Source organism: Ahaetulla prasina, chromosome 18, assembly GCF_028640845.1.
Source record: "Ahaetulla prasina isolate Xishuangbanna chromosome 18, ASM2864084v1, whole genome shotgun sequence".
NCBI classification, from domain to species: domain Eukaryota; kingdom Metazoa; phylum Chordata; class Lepidosauria; order Squamata; family Colubridae; genus Ahaetulla; species Ahaetulla prasina.
This window is the reverse complement of record NC_080556.1, coordinates 43,383-60,075: the sequence shown is the minus strand read 5'-3', so window position 1 is coordinate 60,075 and position 16,693 is coordinate 43,383. Positions and strand designations below refer to the sequence as shown.

Below are 16,693 nucleotides of genomic sequence, written 5' to 3'. Positions count from 1 at the left end.
AGTCCTTGTCACTCCCCGTGTGGAGATTGAGCCAAGCCTTAACTGGAGTCTCTGCCATTTGCTCTGGGCTTCCTCTAAGCTTAGCAGGGGCTCCCCAGAAAACCTTCCGCCTCTCTGGCATTCTTCAGCTTTGCTGTTTTAAAATCAACCCACAGAAGCTTCTCTCTCTCTCTCCCTCCCTCCTTCCCTCCCTCCCACCCTCTGTCTCTCTCTCTGCTCTCTCTGTCTCTGTCTCTCTCTTTCTCTCTCTCTCCCTCCCTCTCTCTCTCTCTGCTCTCTCTCTCTCTGTGTCTGTCTCTCTCTGTCTCTGTCTCTCTCTTTGTTCTCTCTGTCTGTCTCTCTCTCTCTCTGTCTTTCTCTCTCTGTCTCTGCTCTCTCTCTCTCTTTCTCTTTCTCTCTCTGTCTCTGCTCTGTCTCTCTCTCTCTTTCTGTGTCTCTCTGTCTGTCTCTGTTCTATCTGTCTCTCTCTCTCTGTTCTCTCTCTCCCCCTTTCTCCCCCCCCACCACTTTGAGTCCCCTTTCAGCCCTTTGATTCTATATCTGTTGTCCAGTCCTTTGTGAAATTCTAGGCATTCTGAGAAATGGGGGACCCCTGTGAACTTGGACTAGGATTCGGGTACAGTGTGTACAATTTTTGATGGAAGTTTGGAACACAAAATGAACTAATTACATGCCAATTGGCCCTCATGTGAAAAACATATCACGGACAACATTTTCTAAATCTATACATTTCCTAACAGAGATTTCTGGAGCGAAAGGGCCTTGGCCTCAGGCTTCCTTTCAGCATTTATGACCCTAAGTGCCTTCCCCGCCAATGATCCGCCTGCTCTGGTCACTGGGCAGAGTGGCCGGGGTGGGTCAAGCGGGCAAATGGGCTTCCTTGTCCTTGCCTGAGGACATCTTTTGAAAACTCCGAGGGAGGGTTGGTGTAGGCTAGGGAGCTGCAGATCAGTTCCTCTGGGCAGGTGGTTCTGTGCCAGCCGGATGCCAGGCGGAACGGAAAGTGCCAGCAATCTGGCTCAGGCAGCCACTTCACGGTGGACTTCCTTCTCCCCTCCTGTCTCCTCTTCACACACACACACACACCAGTGTTGAGGATGCCAGCTGGCAGACTGGAACTCACGAGGAGGAGCCACGGCTGCTCTCCTGCCAGAGTGAGAAGCTGGGAAGGTAGCACAATTGCACAGGGTTGTGAGTCTGTCTAGGCAGCCTTGCGCTGATTCAAACGGGAAAACCCACAATCACTAATGATGGTCTCGAAATGACCAAAACTTCACTTGACCACTTTCTAGGGCAAGGGTCTCCAACCTTTGCAACTTTAAGCCTGGCCGACTTCAACTCCCAGAAAAACTGGCTGGGGAATTCTGGGAGTTGAAGTCTGTCAGGTTTAAAGTTGTCAAGGTTGGAGACCCCTGTTCTAGGGCCTAGCGCTGACTCTGACTCCGTGAAGAGAGAAGGAAAAGGCTTTGGCTGGAGGCTATACCACATTCCCGCCTGGGGGGGGGGAATTTCACAGCTCGCCCCCCCCCCCCAGGAGACCAGGCCCAAGTAGGGATTTCTTGGGTCGGTTGCTTCATCTGCATCTTGCCATTTGCCAGAAGCTCAGAGAACTTCAGGCACCGTGCTTGAAAGCTCTGCTGAATAATTTGAAAAGAGGCGGGAACACCTGATTTTATCCAGTTCTGGATATTTTGGGCAGGTGAGCTGTGAATGCTACTCCCAAGAGTAAAACCCACCCTGCTCTGTGCCCCTCCTTCCCCCTCCCTCTCTGCCTCCTGCTTTGCTGCAGGTCTGGGTGAGATCCAGTGCACCCCACCCACGGAGGACAGCTCCGTCCGGCTCAGCGAACTGACGGAAGCCAGTTTCCGGGACTGCAAGTTCCGTCTGTCTCTGGTGGACCTCCTGATCATCATCTTCTCTGGGGCGGCTGTCTCCGTCGCGGCCATTATCTCCAGCTTTGTTCTGGCACTGCTTGTGAACTGTTTCCAGCGATGCACGCCCAGAAAAGAGGATGAAGAAGAGGAAGAGGAGGAGGAGGAGGAGGAAGGCTGAGCGCCCTTCTCTTTCCTTGCGCCCACCTGCCAAAGGAAGCCAGGGACTGCCTCCACTTGCTGAAAAGGACAGCTGTGGGCTGAAGGGTCCCTCTCCCATGGGCTGAGCAGGATTGACAGGATGAGATTACTTTGGGATCCTCCCCAGTGACTCTCTCAGGAGGCAAGAAGAGGCCCAGAAGCAGGAGGCCGATTGGCGCTTTCAGTGGGCGCTTTGTTTTAAATCTTCTCTCTGTGGACAGCAGGAAATCCATCTGTACAAATCTCCTTTGGTCCCAAGAAGCGGCCCCATGGAGCTCCATGCTGCTGCCTTCACTTCTGCAGCTGCCCTCTGTGCCTGTTGCCACTTGGCTGGCTCCCTCCCTGCCCAAGCCACTCAGGAGTTGCCTCCTCACGCCCGGCTTGGCTTGCCAGCCCCTAGCTGAGCAAAGGCAGCCCTTGCCCACCGCCCAGTCTGGGACGTCTCCCGTTGTGGGGGAGAGTCAGGAGGGTGGCTCCTCCCCCCCCCCCCCCCCGTGTCTCAGTAACAGGAGGAGGCCAGCCCAACTCCCCACCCCCACCCCCCCGGGGCTCTCAAGCACAGCGCCTGGATAGCTGCCATTTTCTTCTTCTCTTCATTTGGCGTTTCCTTCGTTTTCATGGAAAAGAAATGGCCCCTGGCTCTTTGTTTTATTTTTATTTATTTATTTTTGTCAATCATATATAATATAACAGGTAAAAGTATAAACATAGTTTGGATACATGAAAAGAGTAAGTAAAAAAAGGAATATTAGGACAAGGACAGTAGACACGCAGATGCGCTTATGCTTGGCCCCTTACAGACCTCTTAGGAATGGGGTGAGGTCAACAGTACACAGTCTAAGGTTAAAGTTTTGTGAGTTTGGGGAAGAAACTGCAGAGTCAGGTAATGCATTCCAGGCATTGACCACTCTGTTACTGAAGTCATATTTTCTGCAATCAAGTTTGGAGCGGTTTACCTTGAGTTTCTATCTGTTATTTGCTCGTGTATTGTTGTGGTTGAAGCTGAAGTAGTCATTGACAGGTAGGACAGTGTGGTAGATAATTTTATGTACTATGCAAAAGGTCAAATGGTGGGATCCTTGCCCTCCCCTCCGCTTTTGAGTGTCTCTGAGGGGTCTTCGCAGAAGCACTGCTACCACTTGGCTTCCCATGTGCCCCCTTCTCCATCATTTGATCCCAAACACTTGGTTGGGAAGGTTCTGCTATTTCAAAATGTAACTAAACGTCAGCCTAAACCTGCCAACGTGGGAATCAGGCACACAGATTGAAATGCAAGGCTGATCAATCTGGGCAGCGGAATGCTTTGGTCATTGCTGGGTAATGGGCGATGGGGGTGAGGCTGCCCAGTCTTGCTGAGAGCAGCAGGATTCCAGGGGGCATCCTGGGACCAAAGCCTTTAAGAGTATAAAAAGTATAAACATAGTTTGGATTCATGAAAAGAGTAAGTAAAAAAAGGAATATTAGGACAAGAACAGTAGACATGCAGATACGCTTATGCTTGGCCCCTTACAGACCTCTTAGGAATGGGGTGAGGTCAACAGTACACAGTCTAAGTTTATGGGGGTTTGGGGAAGAAACTATAGAGTCAGGTAGTGCATTCCAGGCATTGACCACTCTGTTACTGAAATCGTATTTCCTGCAATCGAGTTTGGAGCGGTTCACTTTAAGTTTGTATCTATTGTGTGCTTGTGTATTGTTGTGGTTGAAGCTGAAGTAGTCAGTGACAGGTAGGACATTGTAGCAGATGAGTTTACGAGCTATGCTCAGGTCATACCGAAGGCTGCGTAGTTCTAAATTTTCTAAACCCAGAATTTCAAGCCTGGTAGCATAAGGTATTTCGTTGCGAGCGGAGGAGTGGAGGACTGTTCTTGCAGTGTGGGTTCCAGACAGATGAGCTGTATTCGAGAATTGGTCTAGCAAATGTTCTGTATGCTCTGGTTAGTAGTGTAATATTACCGGGGAAGAAGCTACGCAAGATTAGGTTAACAACTCTTAGTGCCTTTTTGGCAATGTTGTTACAGTAGGCACTGTCTCTTAGATCATTAGAAATGAGAGCACAAAATGCCTCGATGGAAAATCCTCATTGCTACATTTTGAAACCTGTGACATGGAAGGATCTACTGTGGACATTTCTGGAAATGCTAAAATGGATCCCAGGGATCCACTGCTGGGAGCGTCCAGATTGTTGGCTTTCTTCTATCCTGACCCTCTTAGAAAAGAACATTTAGTGCTCCAGCTTTCATGCATGCGTTTCCTTATAACAGCTTCCATGCCATTCCCTTGGCAACAGTGTGGAAGTGGGAAGGGATTTTTTTAAAATTCCCAGAGAAGCCCCCAGTCCCCTTTCTCCCTTATGGATCCCCCCAAGTATCATCTGTGCATCCTCATCCTCATCTCCCTGCCTCAGATGCCCCGTCCCCCCACCTGTGCTCGCCAGAGGGAGGGTCTGGGCCAGGTTTCCTCGGTGGGATTCTTGGTGCCCTGCAAACCGGGAATCTGGGCCTCCAAGGAACAGTGATGGGGAGGGGTGGGTGAGGGTGGGGTGGATATTTCTGCACCTTAACAGTAGCTTGTATGAGAGCCTTCTGGGCAGGGTGGATTTGATTTAAATCAAGTCAATTTAAAACATGATTTAAATCACTAGTAAAATGACTTGATTTAAATCAACTCGATTTAAATCATAATTTTTAAAGAGCAACTGTCATCTCAGTCCCATTATTGCAGAATATACAGCCTCATGCTACATAACTAAGCTCCGTTTCATGCTGAATAAAGTTAAGTTATGAATGTATCTTAAGTAGAAAATTATCTCTAGATAGATTTTTACTCCAAAAGCATTTTATTAAAATAAATTTAATAATAAAAAAAAATTGATTTAAATAAAAAAAAATCCGTTTTTGCTTTGTTTTTTGTTTCTTTAAAAAATCTTTTATTTTTATCCACCCTGCTTCTGGGGCTCGGTCCGGGGCAGAGCAAGCTCCATGAGAGACCTCCTGGCTCAAGGCCATCTCCCACAGTGACACCACCCCCCACCACCCCGCAGCAGGTGGAAGTCGCAATTCCCCTCCTTGCAGCAGAGGGACCTGCTTGGAGGAAAGCCAGGTCAAGTGATGGTGGGGGAATGTGGGTGACTGTGACAATTCAGATCCTAAAAGAGTATTTCCCTCTGAAGCTAAAATCTTTCTTCATCCCCAAAGGTAGCACCACAATTGTGATCCAATGCAGGATGTGTCTAACCTACGAAAAGTTTCATCCTGTGATCTTTGGGTGTAAAATTGACTGCAACCAGCACGATGTTGTGATTGTTAACTATGTTTCGGGGGGAGAGGCACTCAAGTCAAATTCCGGGGGTTGGGGGTAGCTTTTGTTCCGTCTATTTATTTTCCTTTGCCCTGTCCCCCCACCCCACCAACCAATATCCCACATCGGAGCAGCCTTTACTTTCCGTCCTAATCCAACTGTAGGTTCTGACCAATTCTGGAGAACCAGTAGTGGAAATTTTGAGTAGTTCTGAGAACCGATAGTAAAAATTCTGACTGGCCCCGCCCCCATCTATTCTCTGCTTCTCGAGTCCCAGCTGATCGGGACGAAATGGGGATTTTGCAGTATCCTTTCCCTGGAGTGGGGAGGGAATGGAGATTTTGCAGTATCCTTCCCCTAGAGTGGGAAGGGAATGGGGATTTTACAGTAACCTTCCCCTGAAGTGTGGAAGGAATGGAGATTTTGCAGTATCCTTCCCCTGGAGTGGGGAGGGAATGGGGATTTTGCAGTATCCTTCCCCTAGAGTGGGAAGGGAATGGGGATTTTACAGTAACCTTCCCCTGGAGTGGGGAGGGAATGGGGATTTTAAGTATCCTTCTCCTAGAGTAGGGAGGGAATGGGGATTTTGCAGTATCCTTCCCCTGCCACGCCCACCAAGCCACGCCCACCAAACCATGTTACACCCACAGAACCGGTAGTAAAAAAATTTGAAACCCACCACTGAAAGAGAAGCTTGGAGTCTTCTGAGTGCCCCCAGCAGCTTTATTTGGCCCAGGTGCCAAGGAAGGAAAAAGAGAGAGAGAGAGAGAGAGAGAGCTCAAAGCCAGGTGGCCTGAAGCCGTTCTCAGCAGAAATCCATGCAAGCTTCCCTCCGTTTTCTATGTCCCTGGACTTGTGGTTGACATAGGAAGCCATTACATCTGAAACTGGAGCAGGATGCCATCCGGTTCGTTAAACTCCTCCTCATCTCTTCCTCGGTCTATTGGGTGACTTGTGGAAAAGCTCTGCTGAGGCAATGCAATGCACAAAGGCAACAAGGCTTCGATTTGTGCTTTATGGCTCCAGCTTCCTCATTGTAAAGCTTCCAACTCTCTTTATTCCTGCAGAGAGCTGGAGCTTCTCTTCAGAAGAATGCCTTCGGGCCCCCTGGCTGGTCAAACCGACACCCCTCCCCTCCGCAGGAGGCTTCTGCCCTTCTCAGGCAGGGGCATCCAGGCTTCTGAGCAGCCACTGCTTGCGGCTCTGCTCCAGGATGCGCCTGGTGTCTGGCCGCTGGCGGGGGGCGTATGCTGAGGCAGGAGGCTTGGTGTAGGAACTGTGGTAGATGCTCTTGCCCACTTCCGGCTCTTTACTGTGCCAGGTTTTCATCAAGTGCTCCAAAAGTCCGTAGCTGGTTGGGGGCTCTGAAAAGAATATTATTTTGGGGGGGGTATGAAATAAAAGGGAGGACAAAATGGGAAAGCAGGCTGTAACTGTCCCCAAATAACTTACTTTTACCGGCAATAGAGGAGCTGAGGCAGCAAAGCTTAAGGCCGCCGAGGCCAAACCAAGGCAGGTGGGCCTTTCCTTCTGCATGCTGGCGGGGGCCCTGGGGATGAGTTGGTTCCCGGGTGCGTGTGTGATGCCATCATTCCCAGAACTACCTTGTCAGACCCCCCCACACACACACACACCATCCACTGAGTGGTTGCAGTGTCAGTAGTGTTTGTAGGCAGAGGTCTGGTAGCCCTGACTCTGCCCACCAAGAATCTGGATGCTCCCCCTTCCTCATTTCTCTGGAGACCCATTTCAATTCCCATTTGTCCCACTGCAAGCAGATGTCCAGCTGCTGCTCTTGCAGACTCCACAGGTGTTCCTCAAGACCCCTGCCCAGCCTTCTAGCATCGGAGCCCACCGCCCCCACCCCTCACTGCCTTCCCTCCTCCCAGAACCTACCAACGAGGGGGTAGTCCGATTTCTCTGGCATCCAGGCCAGTTTGTGCCTGTCCCATGTGCGGAGTGGAGGCAGGTGGGGGTTGTGGCCGTGCCTGTTGTATTGATCGTCATACTGCGAGACCAGATGCTGATGCCTGGCTTCTTCACAATGGGTCAAGATATACTTTCTTGGCAGGCCCTAAAAGGCAATGAAGGTGGCATTTGAAGGTGGTGGGCAGGCTGACGGAGGAGCAAGCTGCAGATGCCCCACCCATCATGTCGGGGGTGGGTGGGTGCCTGACTGTCTAGGCTGACAGGGTGAATTGGGATTGCTGGATCTGGACTGGGGAGGACGGAATCCAGAGTCAGACCAGTGGTGACAGTTTGGGAAAGCTGAAATGTAGCCAAAATGTCGTGGCTTGCTTGAATGGAGCCACGGTGGGACGAAGCCCATGCTTTAACTGTTGAGATCCACCAGCAGCCTGCGGAGCTGGCAATGGAGTCAGAGAGCGATGAGGCTGAGGAATAACATGGGCCAGTCCTGGAGGCTGGGGAAGGCCCTGATGAGGGCTCTGCATCGGAGGTTGAGGTGGGGCCAGCGCCATCGGGGAACGATGCGCGGACTCCGGAGCCTCCAGAGGCTGACAGTAGTGAGGCAGAGGAACAGGAGGAGCCTGTTCCTAATGCACACATGAAAGAGCTGCCAGAAGGCAAGAGCAGCTCAAGCAAAGAGGACAACTCGGGAGTAGGGCCCCTCCCATAAGGCTTAAAACAGACCAGCACTGGCTTTTGAGCTTTGTCAGAAAACAACGTTGATAGTTTTGTCTTGCTGCCTTTGTTTCTTATTGGCGTCTTTTGCTTTTGAACTTTTGCCAAGAAAGGCCTTTGGCACTTTGCCTAATTAGACCAAGATTGGTGATAGGACTGAGGAATTGTGTTGGAAAGAATTTGCTTTGATTTAGTTTGGACTATGCTGAGAATGAGTTAATTATCAGCTGTTCTAATTGTTTGTTTTTATACTGACTGTTTCATACTACCTACTTGGCCCTGGGTCACAACCTTAACCTTGATTGGTTTTGGGTGGCTGAGCCCTCGGGTTAGTGTCTGGTTTAGTGTATTGTGCACACTAGGGGCCGTGGTAGCTCAGGCTGGTAAGAAGCCTGTTATTAGAACACAGCAGCCTGCAATTACTGCAGGTTCAAGCCCGGCCCAAGGTTGACTCAGCCTTCCATCCTTTATAAGGTAGGTAAAATGAGGACCCAGATTGTTGGGGGGGCAATAAGTTGACTTTGTAAATATACAAATAGAATGAGACTATTGCCTTATACACTGTAAGCCGCCCTGAGTCTTCGGAGAAGGGCGGGATATAAATGTAAATAAAAAAAAAAAACTTGGGAAATGACTCTTGTTCTCTGCCACGGTTAAGTGCAGTACGTGAATGCAGCCCACACGTGGCTCAGTGTGAAAGAGGGAGCGACAGCAGGGGGGTCCCCTTCTCAACTTTGGCTGGAATCGCAACAGCCTTCCTAGTTCAGGCAGGACCTGGACCTGGAAGGCCCCAAGTTTGGATCAGGACTCCCGTTACTCACTTCCAGCCGCTTCATAAGCCTCCGCATCACAGTTCGGTCCGGTGTCCCGGTAGGGAAAGGGATGAAATCTTGTTTGAAGGTACTTTGACCAGTCCCCTCGTTATCGCGGACAAACTACAATAACCCAGTTAAACAGCCATCACTGAAACAAGCGGAGATCATCCACAGGCCGGGCGCCCCCTTTGGGAAACCACGGGTCCCGATTTCCAGTGCCAACTAGCTTGGTGCCCCCCCCCACAGGGGTGGGTGTCTTCCTTACCCTTCTTCTCTCCTCTCCCCAGTTTCCAATTAGCACTTTGGTTGAGTACTTCGGCTCCACCTTCCAGCTGGGGAGGGTGCATTCCTGGACATCTCTGCATAGATTGATCATGTTCGCCTTCCTTTCTCCTACTCTGCCCAAGAGCTTCTAGAGGCTCCTTTGTGGCCTTCCTTCATCTCAGGTTCTCCATTGTTGCCCATCGCCTTGGTTACCCTCCTGTGACACGGTAACGGGAGATTCTGTTGCAATCAGTCCCTGGGCTTGTTCTATGGGGGTTCAGGGCTATGGGGCTGGATGCCCAGGGGACGCTTCTAGTTCCCTGGAAAGTCTGCATGACGATCAGGAGGATAAATGGAAGAATATCTCTGGTGTCTGGGAGTCTCTTTTATCTGCACGTGGGATACAACTCAAGGCATTCATGTGGCAGACTCCCAGCAGGTTCTTTTTTCCAGCTCCCCCCCCCTTTTTTTTTTTTTTTTTTAGCCTGAACCTGGTTGGTTACACCTACTTGGCAAAAGGATTATGTACAAGGCTAAGTTGCCACGTTAATAAAACAGAGCAAGTCAGCTGCGTTTCATTCCTGAATTGCAAGCCCACACGGAAATTTCAAAAACATCGTTTCTAACCTTTATTAATCTTGAGTCTCAAGTCAGTGTGCAAATAAAACAAAATGAATGCCACGGAAGTCTGTGTGAAATACCACAGTGAATAATAATAATAACGATTTTAGAATGTGCAGAAATGAATAGATTAATTTCGATGATCAAAGAAAGAGAGCATTCAGAATATTTTAAGATATGGGATCAATTTTACCATTGGTTAGAAAAAAGATATAGATAAGCAATGAATAATTATGTAAGAAAATGGTATAATTAGAAAACTGTATTTGTGAAAAATGGTAATAGATTAAATTGAAATGAATAAACAACAAAAAGATGGAGCCATGAAGAAAACACCGAGATGTTGCCTGGAAGGGATGATTGATGTATTAAACATTTGTTTGTTTACAAAAAAAAAAAAAAGAGCAGCAGACACCAAGTCCAGTACCATAGGATGGTATGACGTGGCCGTGTCTTGTGGCCAGCCATGCCGCCATGAAGCCAGCATTGAAAATCCCCTTTTGGCCGAGAGCATCTCATTTGGTTCTCTTCTCCGTGGTGGGAAGCATGGGAAGCAAAGGCAGACTGAGCACCCCATCTGCTTGGCCACTGCTCAAATTCCAGAGCGATTCAGCTTTTCTGCTCAGGCTGCTGGTCCTAACTGGACTGAATTTGTGACAAATGAATGTTTTCTGCTTCCTGGCCTAATATTGTTATTCTTCTTAGTTCATAAGCCTTTGATGAAGCTGACAATATCATCCACCCCCTTTTTCCCGGATGGGAAACCGAGCCAGCCTCTCTCAAAAAAGTCTATAATTCCGTGGAATCCGTTCGCAAGATGGCACCAGGTCACCGGGACCCGCTGGTCTTCCAGGCGCTTCTTGTAGAGCAGGCCATCATCTCTCAGGACGTCGTATTCACAGGTCAGAATGAAAGTCTCGGGAAGCAGCGAGAGGACGGACTCTTCCGCCAGAAGCGGTGAGCATTCAGGCGAAATCAGGCTCTGAAGGGCCTCGTAGGCATCCTCTTTGGGAGCAAGGCAGGAGGTGGGCTTATAGCCCCTGGCCTTAAATTCTTTCTGGAGGTGGTCCACGCTCAGCCACTTCCTGTACTGCGCTCTTAGCTTCATCGGGACGTGCGACCCTTCCAAGATGTCCCCCAGGCGTGAAGCATCTCCCGTCGAGCGCTGCAGCAGGTAGAAAGCAGCCCGTTCTCGGAACAGAAGCGGCACGGCCCGGTTCTGCTGGTAGGAAGGCAGGTTGAAGTCTACCGCTTGGAGAACGGGGCAGAGAAGGATCTGAGCGCGCACTTGGGTGGGGCCCGATCTCCTTGCTAAGATTTGGCAGATCCTGGCGGCGAGATTCCCGCCCGCCTCATTTCCAGCAAGGATGACCTGGCTGCTGTCCACCCCATAGTCCTCCGCGACCTTCAGAAAGTGGGTGGAAGCAGCAAGGCAGTCGTTGAGCTGGGCGGGGTGCCTGTGCTCAGGAGCCAAGCGGTACCTGCAGGGAAGGAGGTGCACATGACTCAGAGGAAGACTTTGACCTGCTCCCTCAAGACGGGGGGGGGGGGGGGGAGATGAGAAGCAGAAACCCTGGGCAATAAGAGGCGAAGCCCCCCCCTGGTGTTCCCTCCCATTGAGAAGAGCACTTGGAGAGCCTTCCCTTCCAGAAGGACTGCCCGCACTAGGAATATCTGCCTGCCATCTCTTAGTTGGTCATGCCTAGCCCCTCTTGCTTTGGATGGCCTCCTGGTCCAGCCCTTGGGCTTTATTAGCCAGGTGCAAGGCCACCCCCCCCAAGGCCCACCCACCCACTCACCCATCCACCTGGGTCCTTTCACCTCCACCCTCCCCAGCCATGGCACAGGGGTTCAGGTGCTAAGCCCATCTCTGGAAGGGGGCGGCTGCCAGTTTAGGACCCCCGGTTTTAATTTCTCCTTGGGGGTGGGGAGTCTTGCTCCCTTTGCTTTTCTCAATGAAGGGAAATGGTGTTGACTGCTCCCTTCTGTTTTGTTGGGGAGATCCAGCCAAGATTTCTGGGGATATTGGTTGGGTACCCTGGCCTCACCAAGCTGGTGGCTTGTTCTCTTGGGCTACCTTCTCTGCACTCCCAGGATCTGGGGTAAGAAGACAAAACCCCACTTGGGATAACTTACCCCACAGATACAACCACCGAATCGCTTTCTCTGGCCAAGTAGCAGCAGAGGTGCTCCTGGCTCCCTGAAAAAAAAAGATCATTGGCATGACTGACTGAACAGACAGACAGACAGACAGCCCTTGCCTCCCCTCATCGTGCGTCTCCTAAATGCTGCCCTTGTAGAAACTGCCCAAAAACATTTCATCAAGATCCTCTGAGAAACAAGTCCTGAACAGCAAATGGTCCATGAAGGCAGCAAAGCCCTTCCCTTGGATCCCTTCTTTTCAATCAACTGGTTGCTTCCAAATTGATCCAATAGTTCAGTAGTCATGTACAGAAAACCATTTTTCCCCCTAATTTGTGAAAATATCTACAGACCTCTCACACCCTGGACATAAAGTGTTTCAACTCCTACCCTCAACATTATGCTACAGAGCACTGCACACCAGAACAATTCGACACAAGGACAGTTTTTTTCCCCGAACGCCATCACTCTGCTAAACAAATAATTCCCTCAACACTTTCAAACTATTTACTAAATCTGCACTACTATTAATCTTCTCATCGTTTCCATCGCCCATCTCCTTCCACTTATGACTGTATGACTGTAACTTTGTTGCTTGTATCCTTACGATTTATATTGATATTGTTTCCTGATTGCTTATTTGTACCCTATGACTATCATTAAGTGTTGTACCTTATGATTCTTGATGAATGTATCTTTTCTTTATGTACACTGAGAGCGTATGCACCAACGACAAATTCCTTGTGTGTCCAATCACATTTGACCAATTAAAGAAAATTCTATTCTATTCTATTCTATTCTATTCTATTCTATTCTATTCTATTCTATTCTATTCTGATCAGTTTAGTTTGGCAATTCAGTTCTGAAATCCAAATACCCTCAGTTTGGAGAGCTGACCTGAATTATTCAGCACACTCAACATGAAGGATCCCAATGGGGTCAGATCAGCAAAGAATTAAAAATTCTCACTCTCTTCCCCCCTCTCCCTCTGTATACTGCCAATGTGCAGGAGTTGAATAATACAATGTTGGGTCAAATCCTGCCTTTCACATTCATGGATGTTTTTCTTGCTGTTTCTGTCCTGGAGGCGGCTAGATTTAGAGCCAATTCCGCTCCTGGGTCTACTGTGTCTTCCCCCCCAGCACCACCTTCTTTTTCTGGGAACTGAGCTGGAGGGTGGTATGGTGTCTCTTCCGCACTCCACTCCAGAGGTGGGTTTCAGCAGGTTCTGACCAGTTCTGGAGAATCGGTAGCGGACATTTTGAGTAGTTTGGAGAACAGGTAGTAAAAATTCTGACTGGCCCCACCCCCATCTCTGCCTCCCAAGTCCCAGCTGATCGGGAGGAAATGGGGATTTTGCAGTATCCTTCCCCTGGAGTGGAGAGGGAATGGAGATTTTACAGTATCCATCCCCTGGAGTGGAGAGGAAATGGAAATTTTACAGTATCCTTCCCCTGGAGTAGGGTGGGAATGGAGATTTTGCAGTATCCTTCCCCTGGAGTGGAGAAGGAATGGAGATTTTACAGTATCCTTCCCCTGGAGTGGGGTGGGAATGGAGATTTTGCAGTATCCTTCCCCTGGAGTGGAGAGGGAATGGAGATTTTACAGTATCCTTCCCCTGGAGTGCAGTGGGAATGGAGATTTTACAGTATCCTTCCCCTGCCACCTCATGCCCAGCAAGCTACGGCCACAAGGCCACAAACACGGAACCTGCAATAAAAAAGTTTGAAACCCACCACTGCTCCACTCCCTCCTGAAAAGTCCCCCCCCCCGGCTCTTCTTCCCCTTGGAAAACAGCTGCGGTTTGTCGGCGTTGGCAGAGCCCCGCGTTCCTCTTCCTGGAGAGGCAGCGGACCTCCGGCGACCGGGACTCACCCAGGCTGCCGAATAGCCAGCCCCCTCCGTGGAAGTACACGATGCCCTTCCTGGGGCTGTCAGCGGAGGGCGCTTCGGGCAGGTAGAGCCGGACAGGGATGCCCTCGAAGGCGGCATCCTGGATGCGGAGGGCCGACTCCCTCCTCCTCGTCCAGGCGTTGCGCACAAACCGGACGAACTGGATTTGACTGCAGAGGTGCAGGTTCTCCAAGATGCGTCCCTTTCAGGAGGGGCAAAAAAGAGGGGCTGGAGCGGTGGGCCGCCTGCAAAGGACCAGCCTCGGAAGCGGCTGGCCACCCGCGGAAAGCCCAGCTTGGCCCCGTAGAGGTCCTCGGCCTCCCCTTCCCTCCCTTCAGGGGTCTGGGCGCAGGGACTGCCTCAGTCGCCTCCCTCGGTGCCAGGCAGCGCGGGACTTTCCTCGGGCTTCCGAAGCAAGGGGGGGGTGTCTCCGGGCGGGGCGGCGCCGCTCGCCCCGGGCTGCCCTTGCGAGACGCGCCCCGGGCGCGGCTGTCCCGAGGGAGACCGCTTTCTTTGGCGCGGCCCGGGACCTCCAGGCTTAGCTCGTTCCGTAGAGGGAACTCCCGACCGGCTTCATCGGGCCGGGGAGGGGCGCAGGCGGGATCCATCCCCTCGACGCCCCCGCAGACCCGCCTGGCTCTGCCCCCTTTCCGCGCATCAGCAGCACCGCGGCTCTTCCGCAGAGGCTCCCCGTGCCCCCCCGGGGCGACATGGGCTGCCTGCCTGCCTCCCTCCCTTCCTTCCTTCCTTCTCACCAGGACGGCGGCCCCGATGCGGCAGGCGTGGATGACGCGGAGCCTGGCCGGCTGCTCTAGCCCGGCCGGCAGCTCCGAGTTGGTGGCCTCGAAGTAGATGCTGCCCAGTACCAGCAGGATCAGGGCGGCCAGTCCCGCCGCGCCCACCAGCGCCAGCAGCGCCTGCGGGAAACCCATTGGGTCGCCCAGGGGAGGCAAAGCTGGCGCAGCGCTGGACCTCCAGCTTTGTGGCCGGGGCGGAGCTCCCCTCGGACCGCACCTCCCTTCCTACAGTCAGGCGGGGCTTGGCGCTCTTCGGGGTAGAAGCCGCTCGAACCCCGCCCGTGCAGCCCCGCCGGCGAGGACCAGGGGAGCCCTGAATCTGACCCCTTCCACCGCCACCAGCAACCCCGCAGGAGTGCTCGCTGTTGCTTGAAGTCAGCTCAAAAGGAAGAGCACCTCATCCCCGGTAACTGCACAAGCAGACGTTCCCTCCCCATAGGATTTGGAGTCAGTGGTGGGGTTCAACGTGTTTTACTACCGGTTCTGTAGGTTGGTCGGCGTGGCAAGGGAAGGTTATAGCAAAATCCCCATTCCCTCCACAAAGGGCCGGTTAGCTCAGGCTGGTAATAGCCTGTTATTAAGAACACCGAAGCCTGCAATTATTGCAGGTTCGAGCCCGGCCCAAGGTTGACTCAGCCTTCCATCCTTTATAAGGTAGGTAAAATGAGGACCCAGATTGTTGGGGGGGCAATAAGTTGACTTTGTAAAAATATACAAAAATAGAATGAGACTATTGCCTTATACACTGTAAGCCGCCCTGAGTCTTCGGAGAAGGGCGGGGTATAAATGTAAACAAAAAAAAAAAAATCCAAGGGAAGGATACTGCAAAATCCCCATTTCTTCCCCAATCCAGGGAAAGGATACTGTAAAATCTCCATTCCCTCCCCAATCCAGGGGAAGAATACTGCAAAATCCCTATTTCTTCCCCATCAGCTGGGACTCGAGGCAGAGAATAGATGGGGGTCGGGCCAATCAGAATTTTTCCTACCAGTTCTCAGAACTACTCAAAATTTCCGCTGTCCTGAAACTGGGACAGACATTTCTGCTCAGGTTCTGATAGGCACCTGGCATACTACGGAGGTGATGAGGCCGGGTGACTCTGGACCAGGAGAGTCTTGCTCAAGAGAGGTTTTCCCTAAGAAAGAAGGTTTTCCCTAAGAAAGGTTTTCTAGAAAGGTTTTCCCTAAGAAAGATGTGCTGAGCTCCTTCTGGCCCTTCTGGGATCCTTCTGGGAACTGTCCAGCGAGAGAGAGGCTCGGCAGGAGACCTCAGGATCTCTGCAGTGCAAAGTGGGAGACAGGACTGCCAAAAATCCCCCCCCATCGTTTTACCAGCGACACCAATGGTGAAATCTAAATTTCTTTCCTACCGGTTCTATGGGCGTGGCTTGGTGGGGGGTGTCATGTGACTGGGTGGGCTATGTGACTGGGGGATCAAAAGACAGAAACTCACTAACGATGTCCTGCTGGAGCAGGGTTGGACTAGGTGACCTCCAGGTCCCTTCCAGCCCTGGATTATTCTCTGAAGCTGCATCTAGTGCCAGGTTTGTAATCCTTTCTTCCTCTCCTTTTCCCTCCCTCCCTCCCTCTCTCCCTCCTTTCTTTCTTTCTTTCTCTCTCTCTCTCTCTCTCTCTCTCTCTCTCACAAACCCCCCATCCCCCCATTTTTTGCCTATCAGGCTTCATCTTTTTTACCTTTTTAAAAAATGCTTTTAAAAGTAAAAAAAAAGAAGGCTCTGACAATTGAGTGGCTCAGCTGGGCATCGGGGGGGGGAGGGGCAGGGATTTTTGCTACCAGTTCTCCAAACCACCCATCGCCATTGCTCCTGGATCCGCCGATCTGGTCCGAACCAGGAGCATTTCACCCCGGGGGACGCCATATGGAAACGTAGGCTGTGCTTTTAGCCAAGGCATCATTTTCCTTCGAGTTCTGTCTGCACATGGGACCCTTGGGATCCAGGATGAACTAGCTGGGCGCATTTGGCATTAGGGAGTGCTGGGAATATGAGCAGCCGGGCCAGGTCTGAAGTCACTGGAGTCAGAAAGGTGGAAGAAAAACCCTCCTTGAAGTCTCGGGGGAGGGGGGACCTTTGTCCTTTCAGGTCAAGTGAAGGTTCTCAGGTACCCTGGTTCAGTTCCTTTGCAAG

The 16,693-nt window shown here is 51.2% G+C and overlaps 3 protein-coding genes across 7 annotated transcripts in view; 1 reads left to right on the top strand and 2 right to left on the bottom strand.

The window, feature by feature from the left end:
- LRRC38 (leucine rich repeat containing 38) overlaps window positions 1–16,693 on the top strand; it is a 71,339-nt gene that overhangs the window by 19,474 nt on the left and 35,172 nt on the right. Inside the window, exon 3 of one of the 5 annotated variants that reach the window (XR_009152480.1) lies at window positions 10,421–10,558. The exons of 2 other annotated variants lie outside the window; for them this stretch is intronic. Coding sequence is in view for 1 of the 3 variants with exons in the window: in XM_058161208.1 (XP_058017191.1) it covers window positions 1,790–2,052 (263 nt within the window). In the remaining 2 variants the exon portion in view is untranslated. Of the gene's footprint in view, window positions 1–1,789; window positions 4,438–10,420; window positions 10,559–16,693 lie in introns of those variants that run through there. 2 more of the 5 variants (XR_009152481.1, XM_058161208.1) reach the window with 2 other exon arrangements.
- Window positions 6,519–9,585, bottom strand: CFAP107 (cilia and flagella associated protein 107). The gene is made up of 4 exons (XM_058161212.1): window positions 9,096–9,585; window positions 8,837–8,950; window positions 7,269–7,446; window positions 6,519–6,736 (listed from the first exon to the last, which is right to left on the bottom strand). The coding sequence occupies exons 1-4, from the start codon at window positions 9,204–9,206 to the stop codon at window positions 6,531–6,533; spliced, it is 609 nt and encodes a 202-aa protein (XP_058017195.1). The 5' UTR covers window positions 9,207–9,585; the 3' UTR covers window positions 6,519–6,530.
- Window positions 10,063–15,379, bottom strand: LOC131187064 (arylacetamide deacetylase-like 4). The gene is made up of 4 exons (XM_058161206.1): window positions 14,506–15,379; window positions 13,733–13,952; window positions 11,852–11,915; window positions 10,063–11,196 (listed from the first exon to the last, which is right to left on the bottom strand). Exons 1-4 carry the CDS (start codon window positions 14,680–14,682, stop codon window positions 10,422–10,424), a joined length of 1,236 nt encoding a protein of 411 aa, XP_058017189.1. The 5' UTR covers window positions 14,683–15,379; the 3' UTR covers window positions 10,063–10,421.

Excerpts from the sequence above, each read along its gene's own strand:
- CFAP107 (XM_058161212.1), bottom strand. The coding sequence starts at position 9,206 with ATGATCAATCTATGCAGAGATGTCCAGGAATGCACCCTCCCCAGCTGG. Across the intron at positions 8,951-9,095 it reads GGGGAGAGGAGAGAAGAAGG|TTTGTCCGCGATAACGAGGG; the intron begins GTAAGGAAGACA and ends GGGTTATTGTAG. Across the intron at positions 7,447-8,836 it reads GGCTTATGAAGCGGCTGGAA|GGCCTGCCAAGAAAGTATAT; the intron begins GTGAGTAACGGG and ends ATTGCCTTTTAG.
- LOC131187064 (XM_058161206.1), bottom strand. The coding sequence starts at position 14,682 with ATGGGTTTCCCGCAGGCGCTGCTGGCGCTGGTGGGCGCGGCGGGACTG. Across the intron at positions 13,953-14,505 it reads GCATCGGGGCCGCCGTCCTG|GGACGCATCTTGGAGAACCT; the intron begins GTGAGAAGGAAG and ends CCCTCCTGAAAG. Across the intron at positions 11,197-11,851 it reads TCGGTGGTTGTATCTGTGGG|GTACCGCTTGGCTCCTGAGC; the intron begins GTAAGTTATCCC and ends CCTTCCCTGCAG.